Genomic DNA, 27305 nt, shown 5'->3' on the forward strand with positions numbered 1-27305 from the left:
ATTGTCAGGGCCAGATTTAGATGAAAAGAGGCCCTAGGCTATTCCACTTATGAGGCCCTTTCACCTCCCATTTTTAAGTTTGTAAATTACATGAGAGATAATAAAATACATCATTACTGTGATATATCAATATGTTAAATGAAACATGTTGTTATTGGTTCTAACCTTTATAAAAAATGTGACACGGATAATAAATAAAAAAAAGTCGAGAACACTTATTTGGACATTTATTCTCAGCACCATATATAGTACTTGTAACAATAACTAATCAAACATAACACACAACATTGCCCCTTCCTATGTACATAGTGCCCCCAGTGCGTCCTTCCTCACCTCACCCCCACTCCGATGCCTGCCTGCCTCCCATTCCCCTTCCATTGAACACCCCCCCAATGCCATCCTGCCTGCCTTCCATTAAATCCCCCCCCCCCCCCCGATGCCTGTCTTGGCCGCCCTGTCCTGACGGATCCACGTTTTGCCTCTCTCCCCGCTGGGCTGGGCTTTGTCCAGCTGTTTCCGGACTGACGTCTTTCCCTCCCCGATCCTCCTCCCAGGGCGAGAAAAAGAAAGGGAGAAGCTGAGTTGGCGCCCCATTGCGGCCGGAGCCGGTTCCGATCCCAAAGCGTAGAATTTCTCCTTATTTTCAGTTCAGTGTTTTAGTGTTCACTGTTTTTAGAATAGTGTAATTTTAATTTTACTAACAATTTGAATGTAGGCCCCTCTTGATCTTGAGGCCTTAGGCTGAAGCCTAGATAGTCTATAGGAAAATCCGGCCCTGGCCATTGTATACTAATCTATATCATGCATATTCATGATGGTAATCACAATCTGGCTTGGTATAGGTGTACCTCAAGGAGAGAATTGAGAAGTACCAGTACTAGCCAACCTGCAAGAACTACAGCCATTTTTTCTGGGACAAAAATGCTAATATAGAATTGACCTAGATCTCAATTCTTCTTGACTGAGCATTTTGAAGAGACTTAAGACAAAGAGTGAAACATAAAAATATATTACTTTATTCAACTATTCAATATGAATAAAACATACTCTTCATTAACAGAATACTTGTCATAATCACACTGTACAATAATACTTTTCTGCGGATTCTGCTTCCCAATGAGAAACATTGTGCAAAACTGCAAACCAATGTTCATTTAGCTATCAAAAATTGTTGAAAACAATGTGACTGCCATCTTTGTTCATTGTTAGAGCTTTACATAGTTCTACATAATCTTGTCTGAAATGGGCAGAAATAATTTTCTTAAAGAGGAAATGTTAAATTGCATTTTATATTCTCAGGATCAGCGAACTGTATGAAAATTAGAATTTGCCTCTAAGGTATTGGTCTGGCTCCTAGTTTTGTGCTCCAATGACTAGATTACACGTCTACCGTATAAATAGGATCCAGAAGAAGTTGAGAGTTTTCAAAAAGAGTCAACCTCTCCTGGGCTATCAATTTCAAGGTTTTTCCAACCATGCCAGGTGGCTGGAACTGGAACAATGGGATATGGGGTTACAAGTTGCTAAAAGTTTTGCTTTGTATAACCTTGGTGAAAGGTTTTCTCGCCTAACCTAATAATAACAACAATAATAATGGGAATATTGAAAAGGAGGCACATTCTGCTGCCTATAGTGAGTAATATTGTAAAATGAAGCTGGATGGAATGTATATGGGCTCGTGTCCTGCATCTGCCGTTTCATCTTCATGCGACGGTTCTGGAACCATGTTTTTATCTGTTGGTAGAAAAAAACAACATTCATATGGCTGCTCAATTGAGACTAATCCACACACTTTATAAAATCTCTGTCTTCCTCCATTCCAGCTGGCAGGAGTAGTCAACAAGCATTATGTCCTATGCCAGTGGTTTTCCAATCTGTCCTGTGAGGGAGGGCGGCTCAGGATATCCACAATGAATAAGTATGAGATACATTTTCATATAATGAAGGTAGGAGGCAACGCCTGTCTCATGCAGAGTCATTGTAGATAGCTTGGTAGTCCACCAAGACAAGTCTGAGAAGGACTGCCCTAAGCTGCTACCTCCTACTCTGCTGGTTTCCCAAAGTCAGATCCACATAGGGCATTGCAGTCTTGACTTAGGGGCCCTGCAGTTCCAATTTCAGAAGTCAAGCTGGCAGAGAAGGATATAACAGTGGTAAGAAGTAGAGAACGACACAGAGACAAATTTTTCCTCGTCCCTGAGGGAAATCATTTACCCGTCCTATCCTGGAAAGTTATTTTCCTGTCCCTGTCTGCACAAGACTCAAACACTTTAAAATTATAAGTGTTCGAGGCTTGTGTGAGCTTACAGGAATGGGGCAGGGATGGTGACAAAACCCGTGGGGATGAGACGGGGAAAATGAGTTCCTGCGGAGATGGGGATAAATTTGTCTCCGTGTCATTCTCTAGCAAGAAGTATTGCTTGCCAGCTGAGGTGATCTAAAGAGGGTTGGGATAGGTGAGGTGCTGATGTCAGGGAGTGGAGAGGCTGAAAGGAGAAAAGAAAAAGGGAACATGAGAAACCAAACTTTTTTTTTGTAAATCATGTTTATTGAGGTCAACCAAAGTAACAAAGGCATACAAGAAATATAAGTGCAACCAGGTAATACAAAGGCAAAGAAGTACAAGCGGCTGGGAATGGTATAAAAAAAAATACATAACGAGCAGCTGCACCAGCATAGAACATAATACTGGCATAGAGGTTACACGAATGCATATGGTGCTGAGATATGAAAAAAGGTCAGGAACCAGTGTAATAATAAATTGTAATAGAACAATATCTGAAGTTTCAGCTGGCATGCTATGTTATGCAACATTCCACTACATCAGTCCTGTTTACCCCTATCCAATTGGTAGGTTGTTTGCTTACTGCGGCCATAGCACTGAATTCAAAATCTACACTGGGATTTCTGTCAGGTATCCCAGCCTCTGGCCAAGTCAGCCATTCATCCTTTTCAGATGGCCTTAACCAAGTGTGAAAATGATTGGGGAAGGCATTGATAAACCATCCCATTAATTAAAAAAAAAACATGGTAACACAAGTGACTGTCCCCATAAGTTGTTTGCAGCTTGTGTACAGGGGACTAGCTTTACTTTTTTTAAGATCTGAAAACTATACAAAGAAAGATTTTTCCCTAAAGATGCCATATGAAAATATATGAATGAAACACTGAAGTTCCAAGAAAACAGTACCTATTATATTCTAATAACTGCTCTGTATGCATCAAGATGTAGATTCACTTGTTTCAACTGACACTTTGAATTCTACCTTGTTGGGATGAGACTTTTCTACATGTCAAACTATGGTTATGTCTTTTCTTTCAGAAATTGACTGGGATAGGTTTTTTAAAATTGTATTTTAAGAATAGAATTGGACATTTCTATGGTTCTGTCTGGGTTTTTCCTGATCTGTCAAAATCTTCAAGTTTATTTTCAATTTGATTAATTGCCTATTCCAAATTCTAAGCAATGTACAAATCAGCAAAATACATAGTTAAAATATACATAAAATAAACATACATAACTAACAAAGGGACTAAGTTTGCAAAACATAATAAAAAACTCATTTACGAACACAATGAAACAATAGGCAAGGCAAGGAAAGAAATACAATCTAAGTAATGTAGGAGTCAACAATTAGAGGTTAAGCACAACAGGAAGGGAAAGACAAAACTGAATAGAAGGTTTAAAAATAAACAGAACAGTAGGCAATTCAATTAAATATAGAATGCATCTTTATAAAAAAAACTCTTAAGTTTGCTCTTAAACTTTTTCAAGTTCTTTTCCTCTCTTAAGTAAAGTGGGAGTGAATTCTAAGTCTGAGGCGCCGTAATAGTAAAGATAAATTGCCATCGAGTATTGATAATTTTAAGAGAAGGAATGACCAATAAACGTTGGTCATTTGATCTCAATAATCTATAAGAATTATATGGTATCAATGCTTTATAAATAAAAGCTGGACTTTTAAATAAGAGAGATTTGTCAGAAGAGAAGAAAAACAATGTTTATTTTTTTAAATAATTTTTATTCTGCATATCCTACAATTCTATATGGATTACAAATTATTCAGGTACTCAATAATTTTTCCATATCTGTCCTGGCCGGCTTCCACTCTATCTAATGTACCTGGGGCAACAAGGGTCACAAGAAGCAGTATGGGATTTGAACCCACAACCTCAGGATGCCGAGGCTGTAGCACTAACCACTGCACTCCCTTATATCTGGAGTTCAACAAATTGGTGCTTGCTTCTTTTTTTAAAGTATCAATGTAAACGTTTAACATATTACAAGGATGTGAAATATATATTTTTTCAACCATCTCAGGTGGTATCATTTTTGAGTGGTAAGAAATCTGTAGAAAGATCTCTTGGTTTCACCAAGACCAATGGAGATTTTGGTTGACCTGCATAATTTAGAAATCCAGCTTGAGCTTGGCTTTGTTAAGACTAATTTCTTATTGTGGACGGTAAAGGTTGATCACTCAAAATTTTCTTTTTCATAGCTGTATGATTTTCCTCTTAATAGGGTCCATTTTACAAAGCTGTGGTAGTGATTCACCTGCAGTAAATGTGACACAAACCATTTAATTCCTATGGGCTGTGCCACATTTGCCTTGGTGGGCTTTGTAAAAGAGGCCCATAGTGCTTTTCTTAATATTTCCTATCTAAGTATTATACTTGTATGATAAATCTGTAATCTTATAAACATAAAATAAGAAAACTTTCCTTTGACTGATGATAGATAATCCAACTTTTCAAAAGTTTTTAACAGACACACTATAGGAGAGAAGCATTATGAAAGCTACAGCCTCAGCACCCTGAGATTGTGGGTTCAAACCCACGCTGCTCCTTGTGATCCTGGGCAAATCACTCAATCCCCCTATTGCCCCAGGTACATTAGATAGCGTGGGAGCTGACCGGGACAGATAGGGGAAAATGCTTGAGCACCTGAATAAACTCATGTAAATCGTTCTGAACTCCCTTGAAAAAACGGTGTAGAAAATTGAATAGATAAATAAATGAAACCAAGGCCAAGCTTCTCAAAAACAAAAATGTGGTCCTTGCAATGGAGTGGATGGGGCCACCGCTCACCTGAACTTCTGACAGTTTAAGTCTATCAGCCAATCGATGCCTCTCATTTGCTCTCAGGTACTTCTGCTGGCAAAAGGTTTTCTCCAGGGTGCTCAGCTGCTGGGCACTGAATGCCGTCCTAAGCCTGCGCCTCAATCTGCAGCTCTCTTCCGCTGTGGCTGGCACCTCGTCTGCTGGCTCTCTCTCTGGTGAGGTGCAATCTGAACGACACGTCTCGCTCTCATAGCCAGAGTCTGCTCCACTGCTACAACTTGGCCCGGCACCTATAAGAGAAAGCGAGATTTCCGTCAACCCGTGCTCATCATTCCAAAATCAGCAGAGAAAATTGCACCTTTGTAAGAGGTTGTTTTGGTCTTTTTTTTAAGTTCAAACAATTTTTATTGATGCAAACAACAACAAATACAACATTAAAACTTGTATAGCAATGATGATGCATCAAATATAATAATATGATGAACATATTGATGTGGTCAATATTACATACAACACCAAGGTGCTTTGTATAATAATGATCAAAGCCTCCAACATAATCCAGATAAATAAATGAATATTGCACTCTCTTTGGACGCCTCAGCCTCACCACTCCTCCGCTGTGTTAACTTGGAACTGCGGGAAGCATTACGTGGTGCCTCATCATTGGCCATCCATTTTTATAACCTTTGCATCAAAACTGCTTCATTTTTCTTAATAAATATGTAGCTTTAAATATATAAATATGTAAATATAAAGTGCTTCAAATAAAGTGCTTCAAGTAAAGTGCTTTGTACTTAGCTTTGGTACTTAGCTCAATTTAATATACAGCCAACATCTGGGAGCCAGACCCGACATGTTTCGCCCACAAACGAGCTGTGTCAAGGGTCCCCCGAGGTGGCTACCGTCTCATAGAACAGCAACGGAGTCAGATGACGGTAGCCACCTCGGAGGACCCTTGACACAGCTCGTTTGTGGGCGAAACATGTCGGGTCTGGCTCCCAGATGTTGGCTGTATATTAAATTGAGCTAAGTACCAAAGCTAAGTACAAAGCACTTTAATTGAAGCACTTATATATTTAAAGCTACATATTTATTAAGAAAAACGAAGCAGTTTTGATGCAAAGGTTATAAAAATGGATGGCCAATGATGAGGCACCACGTAATGCTTCCCGCAGTTCCAAGTTAACACAGCGGAGGAGTGGTGGGGCTGAGGCGTCCAAAGAGAGTGCAATATTCATTTATTTATCTGGATTATGTTGGAGGTTTTGATGTATATGGACTAGTACCAGATAAAGAAGCTATATACTTAACAATATATTGCCATAGATATTAATAGTATAATAATGAGGCATCGAGTAAAATACATCCCATATAAACCTGGAAAATACCTTCATCCCCCGTCAAACCCCACTCAATCTATGTATGACTACATGTTTTAAATCACTTAATACCCTCTACCATCCCTCCCCAAACCCTCCCTTCCCTTTCCCATCCAAAGGTACTCTCCTCCATCCCCCATCAAACCTCAATAGGATTACATGTTTTTCTACAAAGGCCAATAAAGTTAAGGGCGATAACCCTCCACAGCTATTGTGAATCAAGGGCTCCCAGGGCTTCATAAAAAGGAAAATGCCAATCTGGAGCCTATTAGAAGCTGCTTCCTTAGTAGACCAATGGGAAGAATACTACTAAGGAAGCCAGACTAAAATTACACTCTATCCACGCCCACTCTACACTATGCACTTTATTTATTTAATTTGTTTCTATCCCGTTCTCCCCAAACAGCTCAGAATAGGTTACAGGTTAACATACATAATATATCTAGTTAACAGGTTACTAAACTAAACTAAACCTTAAGTTTATATACCGCATCCTCTCCACGGAAGTGGAGCTCGGCACGGTTTACAAGAACTTAAAATATAAGAAGAGAAAGGAAAAGGTTTACATGAGCTTACAATTGCCATAGTTAGAATACGTTGTTTTTTTGGTTTTTTTTACACAAATTTTTATCCTAACTCAGCACATACTAGGAATCTAACACCAACGTACATGGAGGGGCATAATCGAAAGGGACGTCCAAGTCCGTTTACGTCCATCTCGCAAGTCATCCAAAGTAAAAAAAAAAACCAGCTTAAGACACATTTTCAAAAGATACGTCCAACTTTTTTTTTCGTTTCAAAAATCGTCTAATTCTACGTCCTGCCGATCTGATCGTCCAAGCCACTAAATCGTCTATCTTTATACTACATTTCTGTCTAACTTTCCATCCAAGTCCAAAACGCCTAGAATAAGCCCTGTTGGACGTGGGAGGGGTCTGCAAAGTGATGGACTGCACAACCACACATGCCCCTAAATAGTGGGGTACCTTACAGGGCACTGCTGTGAACTTCACATGTCTTCTCCTCCCTACAGCTCCCTTTTAGGTCATGATGAGCCCCCCAAACCACCTCCAGCATTCCCTAGATCCACTTATCTACCACCCCAATAGCCCTTATGTGCCAGCCCTTATGTGCCAGTACTTATATGCCAGTACAAAAAGGTTTTGGGGGAGAATAGGGGAGTGCACATGTTTAAGGATCAATGCAGTGATTATAGGGGCTTATGGGCATGGGTCCTCCTCTCCATGAGTCCCTAACCCACCCCCAAGATGACTTAAGCTGCCTCTGGGCTGGATGACTAGGCTTTCCTATGCCAGGTGATGATGGTATGGAGGCTGAATTTTAAAGTTATGATTAAAATTTTTATGGGGGTGGAGAGGGGTTGGTGATCACTGGGGTAGTGTGTGGGGGTCTGTATTGTGTGTGCAGTGCTTAGGTGGTTTTTTGTGACTTAGACCATGTTTTACATGGTCTAAGTCAGTGGTTCCCAGCCCTGTCCTGGAGGACCACTAGGCCAATCAGGTTTTCAGGATAGCCCTAATGAATATGCATGGAGCAGATATGCATGCCTGTCGCTTCCATTATATGCAAATCTCTCTCATGAATATTCATTAGGGCTGGCCTGAAAACCCGATTGGCCTGGTGGTCCTCCAGGACAGGGTTGGGAACCACTGGTCTAAGTCACAACGTCCAAGTTCCGTCTAGACTCTGTTGTAAAAGTTTTGGTTATACATGCTGTACGACTAAGTCTAAGCCAGCCCACATCACGCCCAACTCCACCCTCGACACGCCTCCCGAAACACCCCATCTAGTTTTGGTCGTTCAGCGGCACTATGAAGGCCTAGGTCGTTTAGAAATACATCCAAAACCCGTTTTTATTATCGGCACTTGGACGTTTTTGAGAAATGTTCGTCCAAGTGCCGACTTAAGCTGGTTTTTGGACATTTTTCTCTTTCGATTATGAGCCCCATAGTGTATACAGTTTACATTGGTGGCCCTTGAGGACTGGATATAATGCCCAAAGAGATAGGCTCTGAGGAGTGGTCCCAACAACGCAAAAAAAACCTCTTGCACAAAGTTAAACCTGCTCTGGAAAAGTATAAATCTGCATCTGTACTCTCACGATAGTAATTCAGTGACAGGACACCAACCTTTTCTTTATAGAGTACTAGTGCAATTGGCAAAAATTAGCATACATTGACCTGCCTAGATGTTAGCCAGAGCATTTGTAAATACAGAGCACTATAATCAGTAGCGTAGTAGGGGACTTTATGTGTGGGTGGTGGACCTCCCTGGGCACAGTCTTTGGTGGGGGTGCCGGCACCTCTCAGCCCCCCTCCCCATGCCACACTCTTGCCATCCCTTCCCCCTATATCTCCCACAAACCTTTGTCAGCATGAGCAACCCCCATAGCCCGCTGCTCGCGCTGGCCCAGCTCCCCTCTGAAATCACCTTCTGGTCACAGGGCCAGGAAGTGATGTCGGAGGGAAAGCCAATGGCAACATGAGCACCAGGCTGGAGAAATTAGGCACCGTTCCATTAAGTGCAATTAACACCAGTTATGAGGTGTTACTTGCCAATTATTGTCACCAATTTAGCCTTTTAATAAAGGGCCTCTTTTATGAAGCCATTCTGCACAGGTAACTGCCTCAAAGCCCACAAGAATTTAAAGGATTTCACTAGTGCGGCTTTGTATAAAGGGGGGGGATGTAAATTAGGTACCTACATCAGTGTAGGCACTGGCCCTCCGTGCCCAACAGAGCTAAAGAAAACTTTTATTTACTACTTTTCTTTTTTACTTTTTTGCGAGCCCATGGTTTTAACCCGCAGCTCGCACTGTGGGGGAAGGCAAGGAGAGTCGGGGCAGAAGCAGGGCGGTGATCGGGGCAGAGAGCAGGAAAGTCGGGGCAGAGAGCAGGAGAGTCGGGGCAGAAGCTGGGCGATGATTGGGGTAGAGAGCAGGAAAGTCAGGGCAGAGAGCAGGAGAATCGGGGCAGAGAGCAGGAGAGTCGGGGCAGAGAGCAGGAAAGTCGGGACAGAGAGCAGGAGAGTCGGGACAGAGAGCAGGACGGTGATTGGGGCAGAGAGCAGGAAAGTCAGAACAGAGAGTAGGAGAGTCGGGGCAGAAGCAGGGCGGTGATTGGGGCAGAGAGCAGGAGAGTCGGGGCAGAAGCAGGGCGGTGATTGGGACAGAGAGCAGGAAAGTCAGGACAGAGAGCAGGAGAGTCGGGGCAGAAGTAGGGCGGTGATCGGGGCAGAGAGCAGGAAAGTCAGGGCAGAGAGCAGGAAAGTCGGGGCAGAGAGCAGGATAGTCGGGGCAGGAGCAGGGCGGTGATCGGGGCAGAAGAACACTTCAGAAATGACATTTTAAGCATCTGACAAGTGAGACAGGCTCAGGGGAGAGGCAGAGAGGCAGGATTTCAGGGCGGCAGAGAGCAGGAAAGGACAGTAGGGGCAGAGAGCAGGGCAGTCAGAAAGGACCTGAGTGACTGGTCCTCAGCAGTCACTTATGTTTTGAACGGCCAGCCCAGTCGGTGTCCCTCATTTTTTATAGTGAATCGCTGCCTGCCTATATTCCCTCTCATTTGCATGGGTGGATCAGATCTGGACTTAGGTTAGCGAATCAGGTCGGGATCGCAAAGGGGTCGCTCAGTGGTCGGTAATTGATCGATGGGCTTAGTGCAGCTAGCCTAATGTAAGGAAATACCATGGGAACAATATTAATAGCATGCAAATTCTATGTGCAGTGTTAGCACTGGTATTGGGAGATTAAGGGGGAGGAATGAGCCTGGTGCAAGCACACAAGAATACGGTGGTAAATGCTTCTCACGTGCGCATGCCCAAGCAAACCCAGAAGTAAAACATACACTGGTGCGATTCATCTGTGCCTTTAAATATAAGCGTTTCAATTTTTTTTTCACCTGAAAAGCTTATATTTAAGTGCTAATGTATGTTCTCGCTTACACCTTTGGGTTTGCTCTGACTCACACACATTCATCTCTCACTACCAGTGCTTAGGGGCTTGTACAGGCTTCCTTCTGCTTCCAAATTAAATAATAATTTTAAAAAGCATTTAAGAGAAAAAAAACCATGGGAAATCTTTTCTTCAAGCATCCTGATGCCAGCTCTGAGCTGGCTTTAGGTTTCCAACAGGAAGGCACTGTTCCCTAGCACTGGGAAGACATAGGAAATGACCTGGTTAAGATATGTTTGGCTACATTTAAATACAATTTGCACCCATCTTTGGTGTGCAAGTTGCTTATTGCGCTACAGCCTTTAAGCATTCTGGACCTGATTCTATTAACTATGCTCTAACCCCTCATTTTACCAGGGCAGGATTAATTCGTCAAGGGCCCCTAGGCACCCAAGTACACTGGGCCTCCTGCCCCGCCCCACCCCACCATGCGCCCAGGCGGAAACAGGAAGCTGCGTCAGAGGGAAGCTTTGGGCAAGCAGCACCACTTGCACAATTACAGTTCCCGTTGCCTTTCAAGTTTCAAGTTTATTAAGAGATTTTTTAGACCGCTTAATCAAATATCTGAGCGGTTTACAATGTAATAGTACATAAAAATAAAAACAATAAAAGCGTACATCATTATAAAAACAAATAAAAACAAGGGGTTCTGGAAAAATCCAAATATAAGAAAACACAAACATATGGACCTACGCAAACAATAGGGAAGTGGGGAAGAACTACAGCTTTTATAGAAAAGGTAAACATAAAAGGAAAGTACGGTAGGCTAGGGTAAGATAGCAGTTTACTTTATAATTGAAATTTTCAAAGATTTTAAGAGTTTAAGATTTTTGAAATTTTAAAAATATGCAAATATTAAAATATTGAAATATTAAGACCTTTCTTTTACTTTCCGTTGGCCGCGTTGCTGATCGGAATGGAGCCCGCGTTGCCGATCGAGGGGGGGGGGCCCGTGTCACCGATCGATGCTGGAGAGGCCCATCGCCGTTTGGAAAAAACAGTGTTGATGCCCTCCTTCATCGGGCCCCCTGACCATTTCGGGCCCAAGGCACGTGCCTACTGGGCCTATTGGTTAATCCTGCTCTGCCTTTTACAAAACCGCGGAAGTGGTTTTTAGCGCAGGCCGGCGCACTGAATGCTCTGCACTGCTCCCCGCGCTCATAGGAACTCTTTGAGTGTTGGCAGCAGCGCTGAGCATGCCAGCCTGTGTTAAAAACTATTTTTGCAGTTTTGTAAAAGTGGGTGGGGAGTGGGGGAGTAAGTTAGGTGGTAGTAAATGTCCTATCGCTGTCTAATTTAATTGCTTTAATTTGTGATAAACAGCGCAGTAATTGACTGCATCCTTTAGATTCAAACGGTTTTATTGATGCAAACATCATCAAATGCAACAAATATAACATCAAGGTTTCTGCATCCTTTAAAACCAATTAAAAAATGATTTTAAAAAAATGGTGGTGCCTAAGGGAGCCTCCAAAATGGCCACCGTTCTCCCATCTACAGAGGTGCTTTATGATGCCTGATGCCATTGTAGGTGTGGCTAAAACCAGAAGTAAGTATCAGTTGAGGAGTCTTAAATAGTTTATCAGGTTTAAACTTTTTAGCTTACAGACCTCAGTGGTACCACCTGTATGCCACTAAACTTTTAGATCATACAGAACATTGGCACCCCTAATCGTCATCGGCCTCTTATAATAATAACTTTTTAAATATTTTGAATGCTTAAATAGATATACTCATCTTATGCTACGCGGGTAGACCTACGTTTCGCCCCTAAGGGCTGTATCAAGGAAATCCCCCTTAAATCAAACCGCTCATGCTCCCCGCGTTCGGAGAAACTGAAGGGAGATAGGTTCAAAACAAATGCAAGGAGGTTTTTTTTCACCCAAAGGGTCGTGGACACTTGGAATGCGCTACCGGAGGAAGTGATCAGGCAGAGTATGGTACAGGGATTCAAACAGGGATTGGACGGATTCCTGAGGGATAAAGGGATCGTGGGTTACTGAGGGAGGAGCTGGGATGTAACACAAGTATAGAAAGCTAACCAGGTAATAAGTGTAGAAACCCAACCAGGTCGTGCATGTGCAAGGCCGGAGGGTTAGGACTTCGATGGGAAGATAGGACTTCAATGAGAAACCAAGGTGGCAAGGGAGCCCCTTCTGGTGATTCAGACAGGTCGTGACCTGTTTGGGCCGCCGCGGGAGCGGACTGCCGGGCAGGATGGACCTATGGTCTGACCCGGCGGAGGCACTTCTTATGTTCTTATGTTATAGATTTAAACCAGGAAAACCAGAAGTGGCATTAGGCATTATAAAGCGCCTCTGTAGCTACGATTCTTATGAAAGGTACTGGAAATGTAAACCTTTAAAACCCTGGCCTACATTTCTAGTGCCTAACTTTTCACAAAGCCGCAATTCTAGAAACAGCGCTGTGGCATGATTGGCACATGATCAGCAGCCGCCATCAACAGAGCCGTTTATAGAATCCAGCCTTTCTGGGCACAATAACGCCAGTGCTTGTCTGGCGCCAATCATCTCTGTAGCCCCCTTTTTTACAAAACCGTAGTGTGGTTTTGTATTCCGGCCGTGGCAGTAAGAGCTCCGATGCTCACAGAATGCCCTATGAGCGTCGGAGCTGTTACTGCCACGGCCAGCGCTTAAAACCACGCTAGGGTTTTGTAAAAATGGGGGAAGGGGGAAGTTAAGCACACAACTGGCAGTATTCTATAAGTTGTGTACTCGGATTGTGTTCTTGGGCAAGTCACTTAACCCCCCCCCCCCCCATTGCCTCAGTACAAAATTAGATTATAAGTCTTCCAGGAGACAGGAAAATATACAGTAGCAAAAAGAAATTAGCATTGTTCTAAATGTCTTTTTCCTTAGGGTATGTTACATGGCTTGTTCAGGGTTACAGAATAAACAGTGCAAAAAAGTCAGGTTTGTGACAAACTTAAAATGTCTTTCTATAAGCCGCAATGATTCCCTGTTGAAAAAATTGTGGGATATAAGAAATTGTATTGTATTTATTGGGGGGGGGGGGGGAAGAAACAATCTGCTAAGCAGAATGACATCCAATCATTTTTAAGGCTAAAAAATTTTGAGGCTGGGTTTTACCTTCAGATGTCATTATTTCAAAACACTATAAGGCCCTGATATATTGCAGGTTTTCCCCAAAATTGAAAACATCTTCATAGCCAAATGAATTAAGACTTTTGCAGTTCAAATTGTTTAATATTGTATATGCAATGGGCAACTGGAATACCTCCTATTAAAGAAGCCTTCACCAGGATTTATTCAGGAGTGTGGCGCAGTGGTTAAAGCTACAGCCTCAGCACCCGTAGGTTGTGGGTTCAAACCCAGCTGCTCCTTATGACCCTGGGCAAGTCACTTAATCCCCCCATTGCCCCAGGTACATTAAATAGATTGTGAGCCCACTGGGACAGACAGGGAAAAAATGCTTGAGTACCTGAATAAATTCATGTAAACTGTTCTGAGCTCTCCTGGAAGAACAGGATAGAAAATTGAATAAATAGTGTGAAACGTTTCAGGCTCTGATAACCAGAGCTGCTATTGTGACATCACAGTGCCTCATTCCACCAATGCCTAAGAGCCAACTTCATGAGTGATGTCACAATGGCTTGATTGTCCTATACTTGGCTCACTTTTACTACATTTTGATTTCTAGAGTGAATCAGTGGTTAAAGCTACAGCCTCAGCACCCCTGGGGTTGTGGGTTCAAACCCAGCTGCTCCTTATGACCCTGGGCAAGTCACTTAATCCCCCCATTGCCCCAGGTACATTAAATAGATTAAGTTCTTGAATAAATTCATGTAAAACATTCTGAGCTCCCCTGGAAGAACAGTATAGAAAATTGAATAAATAAATAAAATTTACTGTCACACACCTACTTAGCATAGTTTATGAATCAAGACCAATGCTGTGTGGGAAAAAAAAATATAATCCTGCTCACCTTTAATTGATTAGTAAGCTTTATTCAATTATTTTGTTTCCCTTTTCGCATTCCATTTCAGAACATTCTCATCTACCATAACTTTAATTATAGATTTAAGATGTAGTTATTTTCTTTAACGTTTAAATAATGTTTATTGGAGTTAATTAATGAAGCTAAGACAAAAAATTCCACTAAGGGCTCCTTTTACTAAGGTGCGCTAACCCCACGCTATGCGCCAAGAACTAACGCCAACTCAATGCTGGCGTAAGCGTTTAGCGTGCGCGGCAACGAGGTGCGCGCTAAAACCGCTAACACAGCCTTAGTAAAAGGAACCCTAAGAGTCTTAAGCAACATAAGAGGTCATGAATACATCTTGACAACTGATCCACTTATCTCTTTCCTCTCAACAGCGACCTACTGTCCTTTTGATCACTTTTCTCCTCAACAATGAATTTCCTGTCTAATTACTTCTCTTTCTTCTTCCCCTCTTGAAGTCAGTCAATTTGTACCTTTGCGTAATCTTTTGTAAACCGCATAGAACTTCACGGTATTGCGGTATATAAGCTGTTATTATTATTATGAATGCCTCTCCCACCACACGTAGAAAGGACACTTCACACTAAATGATACATTAGTTAAATAAAATAAATAGAATTACTTAGTGAAAAGTCACCCATTGATGTTGCATTGCACACAGTAACAGAATTGTACGTTTTGCAAACAGATTTACCTGCTAAAGAGGCAGTCTCTCCAGGGCTGAGCTCTTTTTCGCTTTTCTTTGGGAGCCCTGTCCTTTCTCCAGCTCGGGGAGTCATCTGCAGGCTCGGATAAGTTACAGCTTCATTGTCTCGAAGAGAGAAACAACCACTGAGGACTGACAGCGACTCCCCTAAAGCGTCTGCAATGCTCGCTTCCCTGCTCGTTTGGCCACGGCTGCTCTGGGCGAGCCATTCGACGGAAAAGGGGGTTCTGGCCATGCCGTCTCTCAGCTGTTGTCCGGTCAGCGGCTGGATTTCATGGAAAGCCCAAACTCCTGGGCCGAGTCATTTATACTGAACCCCTCCAAGAAAAAGTTGTTTGTGTATGTAAACAAACATCAAAGCACCAGATAAATAGCATCTAATTATCATCAATTATCCCAATGCAAAGAGCTGGCTGAACGATTCACACAATATGCAACTCTGCTAGGACTGGCTCCAGAGTGTCTGCCCTATAGTTAGTAGTTCCCTGGTAAGCGATTTGCATTACCTGTTATATCCTTCCCCTCCACTGCAAATCATCCATATGCCTCAGCGACACCCACCCATCCCCCAACACACATCCCTTTAACCTTTTATCTCCAAGCATCAGCGATTGGCGCTGTTTCCTTAAATGTTCATTTTTCTTATGTGTATCAGCAGCATTTAATTGCCAATTTTCATATTTTTCTTTAACTATAGTGTATCAGATGCTATGATAATGGCTGCTAATAACATTTTAGCTCAAAATGTTCTATATGCAAATGTTTTGTGCAATACACCAGATACGAAGGTTACATAAGGACCTCTTTATAAACCTTTTTTTTTTATTGTATCTGATGCCAATGTGCTGATCAGTTTTGAAATATTTTGATATTTAACAAGATCACTAATGTCACGGACGAAGGGCTCCTTTTACGAAGCCGCGTCAGCGGCTTTACCGCGCGGGACTTTTCATCATGCGCTAACCCCCGCGCTAGCCGAAAAACAACCGCCTGCTCAAGAGGAGGCGGGAGCGGCTAGCGCGGCCAGCAGTTTAGCGTGCGCTATTACGCACGTTAAACCCGCTAACGCGGCTTCGTAAAAAGAGCCCTAAGTAATTTTTATTATTCCGGACTCTGCTTTGGCATTTGCTGGTGGCTAGGTGATGGCTTTGCTTGGGGGAATTTATATGTAAAACTTTTCAGGAGTTAAGTACCTACTTTACAGCGATAAAGGGATTGTCTGTTTCAACAAGCTCCACCATAGGGTGTTTACTTAAAGGAGATTAGTGCACTGGAGACAAGTTAGGACTAGCCTTTGTCAGATGCACAAATGAGTTCTACAAACATTTCTTTCAACTACAGTTGTATAATTCCTCTCCCATATACGAAGCATGTGTTGGTTACAAAGATTTTTAGTCATTATATGTTATTTTTAGTTGTTATATGTTCACATATTATATGTGGTCTTATATCCCGCCAAATCCTCACTAAGGGCTAGATTCACTAACCTTCCGATCCGTATCCGATCCGTGGGCGATTGGAGGCAGGCCGACCGATTTACAAACCATCTTCATGCAAATGGGGGTGATCGGAGGCACACCCACATCCAACAACATAGGTCACTGGGTAGCGATCCCGACGCATGCGCAGACTATCTACTTTGCCTGTACACTTCCCCCTCCCCATTCGCGGTTTCGATAATCACGCTTTCACATATTCGTGATTTTTTTTTTGGGGGGGAAGAAAAAAAAAAACAGCGTTAAGTCTTCCCCCCGGCATCCCGGCCTTACCTGGTAGTCTAGCGGGCTTTTGGGGCAGGAGTGATCTTCCTACACTCCTGCCCTGTGCAGATCACCATTAGGAAATAGCTGTATGGAGTTCCCGTCGTAGTCTTGAGAGACTACGGGAACTCACATCAGCCATTTCCTAATGGCGATCTGCACGGGGCAGGAGCGTAGGAAGATCGCTCCTGCCCCGAAAGCCCGCTAGACCACCAGGTAAGGCCTGGAAGGCAGGAGGGAGGCGGGGGTGGGTCAGAGCCAGATATTCGTGGTTTTTTGCCATTCGTGGTCCGGCTCTGCCCCTATCCCCCGCGAATCCGGAGGGAGATGTGTAGATGGTCTGTGCATGCGTTTGCAGTCCGTGCTTTTTTATTTACTTTTTTTTACTCACGAGCCCGTGATTTTAACCCACCGGTTTAAAGCGGGTTAAAACCACGGGCTCACGCTGCAGGGAAGGGAGGCAGAGCAGGAAAGTATAGGGGCGGCAAAAGGCAGAAGAATCAGGGCTCAAGTGACTGGTCCTCAGTAGTCGCATGTTTTTGGATTGGCCAGCCCAGTTGGTGTGCCTGCTTTTTGTTAGTGAATCGTGGCCCTTCCTACTTTGCATGCCGTTTCCCCTCATTTGCATGCACAGATCGGAATCAGATCGGCACAGAGGTTAATGAATCGGGTCAAAGGAAAATCAGGTCGCAAACCAATTGGTACACGATCGGTTTGCTTAGTGAATGTAGCCCTGAGTGGAGTTCAAGGCAGGTTACAATAAACAGTAATTTTCATTAAATAGAAGTACAGTGTAGTTACTATGTATAACTTCTTTGTAGGAAAGTAAATTAATAGAAAACCAGTTGTGTAATGATACATAGATATTTTCAAAGTATCTATTTATAGTGAACACATGTTTTCTAGGAAAATCTTTCATTGTTTGCAGCTGGAAAATGACAAGAATGAGAAGCTTGAACCTTTTGGTAGTCTACAATACATTTTATTGAATCAGTATGTAGGAATAAGTCAAAACAATGCTGGACAAAATGATTTTGTGGGCTAATCAGTGTTCTCTCTTTGATGGAGCTTCCCTGTCCTTCCCCCAACAGCACACCCCCAGCATACCTCCCCCCCCACACTGCATCTCAGAACCCTCTGACATCATTCACTCACCCTGCCATCACTGAATCCTCTTCGCCATCACAGAGCCCCACAATCATACCCAATCCCCTGCCATCACAGAACCTTCACCCCTTATGGAAACCCAAGTCCCCCTTAAGCATGCCTTGACCCCTCAGCTATCACAGAAATCTGAGCAGAAAGCTTACTCCCCACCAGAAGAGTGTTCCCCAACCTTGGCAGGGAAAGTCTCCATGTATGGGCATGAGCTCAACATGTGGCAACTTCCTACAAATTCGACCCCCCCCCCAAGCCCATATATGGAATCCTGACCTCTGGCAATAATATTGTGATATTACCACCAGAAGTTTCAGTGGACACTAGGTGGGAAGAAAGTGGTCATTGCTTTCACCCAGTATGCACCAAAGTGAGCCCACTAAGGTAAACCTGGGGACTGGTCAGGGATGGGGTGTAGAGCCTGGCACATAGCAGGTCGGTTGTGAGGACCTTGTGCCTGCGAGGGGGGGAGATGTGAGTCTGAGGGACACTGCCACATGTCAGGCTCATGCCTGCACATAGGGGTCTTCCCTGCTGGGGGTGGAGAGATCAGGGGGGCATTCTGCAAGTAGGTAGTGAGCTCTGTGCTTAAGTGTTTTTTTTGTGACAGTAGAGGGGGAAAATCTGGGTATGTTCAGGGGTTTTGGTGATAGGGGAGATTCAAGTTTGCTTGGGGGGGGGGGTCTGTGATGATAGGAGGATCAACTTGTCAGGTTTACTCAGGAGGGGGTTTTGTGATGAGGGAGCTACATTATGCTCTGGAGTGTTTGGGTTTACATGCTGGTGATGTGGTTAAGTGATGGTGGAGGGCTAGGTGACAGGTGTGTTCTGGTGTGCAGTGGAGGGAGAGCACTGGGATGGCTGGGACTGTAGAATCCCATACATTGGATTTTACCACTGTCCTTAATGTAGGCACTTAGGGGCCCACACAGGAAACTTGCTGTGTGATTAACGCTAGCATTATATAGTTGAACCATGAGAATGCAATGCAGGAAAGTTTTCTGTGTGGGTGTTAACTTGCATGGAAACCCTTACCATAAACTAGATGAAAATGCATGTTAATGTTGTCATTACTTTCCTGCAGCCACGCAAAAAAAAAAAAAAAAAGTTTACCCAGGTGTTGTGCTGGAAAACTTTGTACCAGGTCCAGGATGGCATAAAAATGTTTGGGTTTTTTTCAAAAAAATCTTTATTAAATTTTCAAACTACAATTATGCATGCAAATGATTCATATACATATATTACAAGAAAAGCACAATAAACATACAGATATTAATAAGCAATTATTTCCCCCACCCTCCCACCTAGTAATTAAGAAAATAAATACCCACAAGAAACTACCTAAAAAAATCCCCGAATCAATGCCAATGCAAACCCCTCCTCTCCTCCCTCCCACCCTTGATGTGCATGTTTAAAGGTCACTAAAATAAAGTTAGTTATCATTCCTTACAAAATTTAGCCAATGGCTCCCAAACATCCAGAAATTTCCTATAACTTTGAGAAGCAGGGAGGAGCGGGTGTCTAGTGGCACCCCTTCTCTCCTTCCAACCCAACTACCCTGCCTTAATTGCTTCCTGGTCCCCTCTGCCCCAGATATTTAACAAGAATTTTGTGAGTCTTGTGAAATCTTAGTGGATACAAGTCTTGTGAAATCTTGTGGTCTTGTGAGCTCCTCCTGACCTGAGTCTCCTCCCTTTCCCATAATATTAAAAAGAAAAGATGTCCTGGTAGTTTAGTGGCCCCTCTGGCCCTCCTGACCTAACTCCCTTTCACTAATATTAAAACAATATGCTCTGATGGTCTGGTGGCCCCCAGTCCCCTCCCTTCCTCCTACTACCCCCATCAAACATACATAGATTTCTTGGCAGTCTAGTACTCTCCCTTCCCCCCAGTCCCACTAAAATCCCTGATAGTCTTGTGGGCCCCCACCCATTCCATGGCCCCTATTTAAGATCCCCTGATCACACACTTTGAGTGAGGCAGAAGCAATGCCCACTTGTTGCTGCCCTAGTCATGGGGTTAGTTTACAATATAGGAGAATTTCTCTCATATACCAAACAGAATTAAATTGAACCCCCGAAGGGGGCCACGTTTTGCTTTACTTGGAGTTCAAAACCAAAGAAATAAAAGGAGATGCAACTTCCCCTATACTAAAAAATATAAAGATAGATGTAAATTCCAAAAATCAACATATTCAAATCACAAAATTCAAAATAATTTATTCTACTTTTGTTTGGCCATTTAATCCACTTTCCTCTGTCTTCTCTTAACTCTATTTTCAGAATATCCAGTCCATCAGACACTTCTCTCCCCTACTGTCTTCCTCACTTTCTCTCCTATATCCATCTTTGACATTGATCTTATCTCTCAGTTTGCTTCTATTTAATTCTCTTTGTATCCACTAAGATTTCACTACTCCTTCATACCATCCATTCTTCACTCTCCCTCCTTTTACTGTATCCATAGCTTTTCATCTTTTCCTCACCTAAGCACTCATTCCCCATCCTTTCGGCAAACTTCACCATCCACTATGCTCGATATCACTCCTCCTCTCTTTTTCTCTATCAAGAATTTCCCCTTTACACTCCTCTATCCAGCATCTCTCTCTCTCTCTCTCTCTCTCTCTCTCTTCCCTGTGCCCAGAATCCCCATCTTTCTCTCTATATATATATTCAGCATCTCCTTCCCTCTTTCTTTCTTCCATATGTCAGTGTCTCTCTATCTATCCCCTCTCTATATCTAACAGCTCTCTCTATATATCCTTTCTCTGTTTCTAGTATTTCTCTCATCCCTTCTTATATCCAGAATCTCTCTCTCTCCTCCCTGTGTCAAGCATTTCCTCGCCCCTCTCTCTCCTTCTATGTCCAGTAAAAGGAGTAGTCTAATGGTTAGTGCAGTTGGCTGAAAACCTTCTCACTGCTGCTCTCTTAAACTTCCATTGCTCTAGTTCCAAAAAAACATGGAAGTCAACATTCAAAGCAATTTAAACAGTGAGCAATAGTTTCTGGCTTGTTATATCACATGTTTGGGGCTAATTGGTCATTTTCAGCAGTACCTAACTGGTTAGTGCTGCTGAGAATGTCTGGGTAGTGCCAAACTCAAAACCCTATTTTTTGGACCATTCTGGGGGCAGAATCAACACTTAGCTGGTTAAGTGCCGCTATTCAACACTTAATCAGCCAAAAGTCACAGTGTAAACAGGACCGCATGGAAAAAAAAAAAAAAAAAAAATCCATCCTGCTATATGCAGTGCCCCATGGCCAAATAAATAGCTTTAGTTGGCTCCAGAAATTCGGTGCTGAAGCCCAGACTTGGCCTGGCATTTCTGGGCATAATGCTGGTGGCAGTCAGCAAAATGCCGAACACTGCCTGCTGAGTATCAACCCACTAGGGAAAGAGATAGCACAGTACCTCTATGTAATTATTTAAACTGCTTTGGGGACCCAGAGCAGATCATAGAGGTCAGGATGGCAAATCAGAGCTACTTTGAGGACCCACATACATTTTAGTGGTCATTAGCAGTCTAGTCAAGCCTTAAATATTTTAAGATGATGAAGGAATTGTCCAGTTCATCCTTGATGTTTCTTTAAAGGGACTACTATAGAGGGCACATACATGAGAGGGACAAGTCAGAACTTGTTTTCTTATATACAGAAGTGAAGAGCCCTAGAGGCAGCAGAGAAATCTCTGGACAAATATAGCCACCCCCTCTCAATAAAGGTACTGCACTATTAAAACTGATTGCATCATTCAATTAATTGTCTTTCATGCAACTGTATCATTAATACCAAACTCAATAAAATGGGACAGACCCTGAATAGAAACCCAGTTCTGCAAATAGATTTCTGCATCCACATTACTAAGGGATGCAGTGCAGAATTTATTACTCATTATATGCACACAAAGGAAATCTTTAAAATCTGGTGTGTCATCTCAACTGCAATGATGCAGTACAGCGGGTGAACTAACAATATCCCTCCCCCTAAAAAAAAAAAAAAATCAAATCCCAGTCAGTATTCAGCTAGTGGCAGTCAGGGGGCTGTTTTTTTTAAATGCTCTTACTTGCTCAATTAGCCCTGGATAATCAGTTCCAGTGCTTGTACATGGTCTGGCACTGATTATCCACAGTCAGCATTATAATAATAATAATGATTTTTTTTTTTAATTCTTTATTAATTTTATAACTTACATCAAGTATATCAACTTTGGTACTATTATTTTAACATATATATAACACTTGAAATTCTACAATTAATCTTATCAAATTAAATTTATCCCCTTCCCTCCCATCCTTTTATATTTCATAAAATCATTTTTTCAAAAATAAATTCCTTGGGTGCCTTATAAATTCCTTATATACTGCCATACCGAAAAAATTATAGGCAGTTCACAATAAGATGAGCTAGTACATGGGATACAGATAAAATACAAATTAGAATAATGGACTTAAAAACAGATAAAAACAGAAAGCATTTACAATATAATGCAGAAAAGAAAACAACAGTTTAAAATTGGGGAAGCATTGTTGACAGTTTAAAAAGAGCTGTTAAATGCCAGCCAGACAGGCAATAAAATACCGGCATGGCAGGGAAAGAAGTCATACATAGAACCGATAAAATACATCAAGTTGAATATAAGGAACTTGATTGAAAAAATGAAGCAGACTGCATTAAGATAGCAGCCTATCAAAGAGTTGAGTCTTTAACAATTTTCTAAAATCAAGATAGGAAGAGACCTCTAACATAATTTTTCCAAGCCATACATTCAATTTAGCGGCTTGAAATGAGAGGGTTCTTTCAAGGATCTTCTTATAACGACAGGATTTTATGGAGGGATATGAAAACAAGTGCACTCTACGTGTGGTCTTTTTGGCATGACTCAAAGAAAAATGATTGTATCACTTTGAGACTTTGTTAGTATGTTCCCCAACAGCAGATCCAATTATACTCAAATATATCCAATCTTACAAGTTATATTCACTTTTCAATTGTATGGACCTTCTGACTGCAGCCGGGCACCACGCTACCGGTTGTTTAACTCTTTGTCAGTCCAATCTTTATTAAAGTGCTTTTTATAAAATACATTATGTCTAAAGTGTTTTTTTTGTAAATCTATTTTATCATTTTATCTTTTTAGCTTGTAAATTTTCATATTTCCAATGTTATCACTTTCAAGAAAATTTGAACAGAATTTTCGACTCTATTAAGAAAAAAAATAAAATAATAACCACTGATTGGCACTAGCTGAAGGTTGACTGGGATTTTTTTTTAGGGGGGGGAGGAGGAGGGATATTGCTAGTTCATCCACTGAACTGCATCATTGTTGCTGAGATGACACACAAGATTTTGAAGATTTCTAGGTGTGTATATAATGAGTAATACGGTAAATTCTGTGCTGCATCCCTTAGTAAGGGTGCTTCTGTGGATGCAGAAATCTATTTGCAGAACTGGTAGTGTGTAGGGTTTCTGTTCAGTTTCCGTCCCATTTTATTGAGTTTGGTATTGATACAGTTGCATCAAAGACAATTAATTTAATGATTCAATCAGTTTTAATAGTATCTTTATAGAGAAGGTGGCTGTATTTGTCCAGAGATTTCTCTGCTGCCTCTAGGGCTCTTCACTTCTGTATATAAGAAAACAAGTTCTGACTTGTCCCTCTCATGTAGGTGCCCTCTATAGTAATCCCTTTAAAGAAACATCAAGGATGCATTAGACAATTCCTTCATCATCTCATGTTAAATATTTTAAGATGATGAAGGAAATATCCAATTGATCATCTTAAAATATTTAACATAAGAACGACAATGCTGAGTCAGACCAGTGGTCCATTTAGCCCAGTATCCTGTTTCCATAAATTATATAAACATTCTTCTTCCAATTGTGAAATTGTTCTGATATTCATAAATGGGTATATATTTGTGCAATTTGCATTTCAAACTCTTCATGGATTATGGTTTGAACAAGTTCCTGGAGGAAAAGTCCACAGTCTGCTATTGAGACAGATATGGGGGAAAGCCACTGCATGGAATGTTGCTACTATTTGGTCAATGCAGGTGACAAATACATGGCAGAAACCCAAATACAGTAGTAGCAGCAGTCCATGCTACTGATCCCAGGGCAAGCAGTGGCTTCACTCATATCTGTCTGAATAGCAAACTATGGACTTTTCCTCCAGGAACTTGTGCAAATTGCATAATATACAGTATACCCATTTATGAATATCAGAACAATTTCACAGTTGGAAGTTATTGCTGTTATATAGATAGGGGGAGAACACTGAATATATGTAGAGTGCTCACACACATACAGAATACTGTAAGTTATGCAGGTCCCTGCTGAATTTATGTCTCCAAACTATTGCCAAGTCTATGGCTAGTTTAACCACGGGCATATAATGTTAGGTGCTCTGGTACCTGCTAATACCAGTATTCATTACAAGAACCTGGGCACCTAGGTTCCAATATAGAACAGGCTCCTACCAGATGTCCTGGGGATATCTAAATGACGGTATTACTTGTGCAAGGGCTTCCTTAATAACAGTATTCAGCTACTATACTTATGGCTAATTTAGGACTGTCATTTTTGTCTTAAACTGCTTAACAATGTATAAAGGGAGTAAAGTAAAAAAAAAAAAAAGTCTATTTGGGCAGTAGCGAAGCAAGGGTAGGAGGTGCCCGGGGTGATGGTGCCCTCCCCCATGCTCTTCTCTACTTCCCCGCCTGCCATGTGCGCACCCCCCCTCCCTTTACTTCCCCCATACCTCTCCAACTTGCTGCCCGTGCAGCCCTCGGCACTCCTGATGTCACTTCCTAGTCCCGCGACCAGGAAGTGGCTTCAGAGGGAGAGATGTGGGCAGCAGGTTGGAGCGGCTGCTCGTGCTGGTGAAGAGTTAGAGGCGCAGGGGGAAGAAGGAAAGGCGCATGTGTGGTGGAAGAGGGGTGTGGTAAAACAGAGGGCAGAGAGGAGGAGAGGTGCTGGCGTCCCCACTAAATTAGCGCCTGAGGTAATCTGTCTCCCACCTCCCTTTTACTATAGCACTGTACTTGGGAATACCTAGAAGTCTTGGTTGATGAACTGAATATTAATGACCTCTGGATATGACCAAGTGGCCTCCTTTGTTTTATACATCATTGGGGGAAGGGGGGGGAGGTTTTCAGCTTTCTCTTTTTTTCCATCTTAAACATTTAACTTCGTGGATACCGCCTGATACCAAAACCTTCACTCCATCCTGGTATTATCAGGATACTGCCAAAGCAATTAGAGGGAATTCTCAGCAGCACTAGTAAGAAGCAATTACTGTATTTTATTTATTTATTTAAAAATTTATATACCGCATAAAAATTATGCGATTTACAAAATTACATGCATACATATTAAAAATACTAAAACATGTTTTGACAGAACAGACACAATAAAACATTAACTAACAATATCATTATTAAAACCTTTTTTCAAATTCATCCTACAAGATGGAAAGACGAAATCCCATAAAACATTTACTGGACGGTAAGGCAGGAGGGAGGCGGGGGTGGGTCATAGCCAGCCCAAAAATTTATTTGCAATTTTCCCTATTCGCGGGCTGACTCTGTCCCTAACCCCCGTGAATATTGAGAGTCTGCTGTACTCAGTTTTAGAGTTGTCTCCATACAGGGTGATTCTATGACCTAGATGTCTGCATTTATTCATTCCTTACACATATAATTTGGGCACATGAACAACTCTATTCCAATGTGTCGCATACTTTTTAAGCTGCTGGCACACTAATCTTGGGGCTGTGCCTGGAGGGCACCCGGAAATGCACGGACCTTGAAGTGATGACATCACGCAAATGCATGATGTCATTACGTTGATATCCACGCATGCATGGATGTCCTCCGGTTGCAGCCTCTTATTACCACCAGTTGGGGGGGGGGGATGCTGTAGAAGGAGAGGTGAGGAGAAGGAGCAGAGGTGCCGGTGAGCAGGAGAGGCGCGGGCGCCGGCTGACTATAGGACATGCCTCTTGCTGCAAGAGGCACATTCTGTAAGCAGTCAGCCAGTTCTGGTGCCTCTCCTCGCTGGCATCTCAGGAGACACCTGGAATCCTCCAGGGCACACTAGTTTGCGTTACACTGCTCTATTCTATAACATTGCGTCTAATTTCGGGGTCTGCCTCCGACTAACTCATGTCCCTCTCATGGCCACACCCCCTTTTGAGTTGCATGCTGAAATTTAGGTGCACATTTTATACAAAGGGCAAAGGACAGATCTACTGTACACTTAAACCCAAATGACTGCCAATTAATGCCAATTATTGATTAATAACAAATAATTTGTGGCACCCAAATTTTAGCAACCTATATAGAATCTGGGGGGAGGGGGGCAGATAATGTGTTCCTCTTCATAATACGCTTATCTGATATTGAATAAAATGACTGACAGCCATTATCCTTAGATAGCACATGGCAATAAGCTACTTACAGTGTCTGGTGAAAATGGTTCTTTTGATGGCTCAATGGCTCTCCCTAGGAGACTGGTGCCAGGTGAAGGACTGGGAAAATAAAACATAGACACAACTTCCTTTTAGCAGTTAATATGAAAGAGCATCAGATTAGTACCACCAGTGAATTTTAGCACCCATAATCCAAAATTCCAATGAAAACAGAATCCTGGTGTCTGTAACTAGATCTGAATTGGTATGTCAATGTTTAGGACAGAAAAACAAGAAAAAATTTGCCATATTAGATCATTTTAACAGAAGAAAACAAGCAGAATATACAGAGAAAAAATTTGTATTTAACCAAAATGCTTTCAGGAATAGTGTCTGACTAGGCTATGTTTCACCTACAAGGCTGCGTCAGGGGCATAAGAACATAACATTTGCATACTGGGACAGACCAAAGGTTTATCAAGCCCAGAATCCTATTTCCAACAGTGGCCATCCCAGGTCCCAAGTACTAGGCAGAAACCCAAAGAATTGCAACATTCCAGAGCTGAGATTGTGATGTCATGATGCCTAATTCCACCAATGCCTAAGAGCCAACCTCATCAGTGATGTCACAATGGCTTGACTATCCTATACTTGGCTCACACAAGAACACAAGAGTTGCCATACTGGGACAGACCAAAGGTCCATCAAGCCCAGTATCCTGTTTCCAACGATGGCCAGCCCAGGTCCCAAGTACCTAGCTAGATCCCAAGTAATAAAACAGATTTTATGCTGCTTATTCACCAAAGCTGAAGAAATAGTCCTGGCTTTGTAACAACTGTTGGTGAAATGTAGCCATGTCAGGCACTATTCCTCAG

General features: G+C 42.2%; 1 protein-coding gene across 1 annotated transcript; it reads right to left on the reverse strand.

Annotated features, from left to right (window-relative positions):
• Positions 1–993: 993 nt before the first annotated feature.
• On the reverse strand, positions 994–15619 carry LOC117359944 (homeobox protein vent1-like). Its single transcript, XM_033943430.1, has 3 exons — positions 15092–15619; positions 5089–5351; positions 994–1734 (listed from the first exon to the last, which is right to left on the reverse strand). Exons 1-3 carry the CDS (start codon positions 15336–15338, stop codon positions 1573–1575), a joined length of 672 nt encoding a protein of 223 aa, XP_033799321.1. The 5' UTR covers positions 15339–15619; the 3' UTR covers positions 994–1572.
• Between the last annotated feature and the right edge of the window lie 11686 nt (positions 15620–27305).

This window comes from Geotrypetes seraphini, chromosome 4, assembly GCF_902459505.1.
Source record: "Geotrypetes seraphini chromosome 4, aGeoSer1.1, whole genome shotgun sequence".
NCBI classification, from domain to species: Eukaryota; Metazoa; Chordata; class Amphibia; order Gymnophiona; family Dermophiidae; genus Geotrypetes; species Geotrypetes seraphini.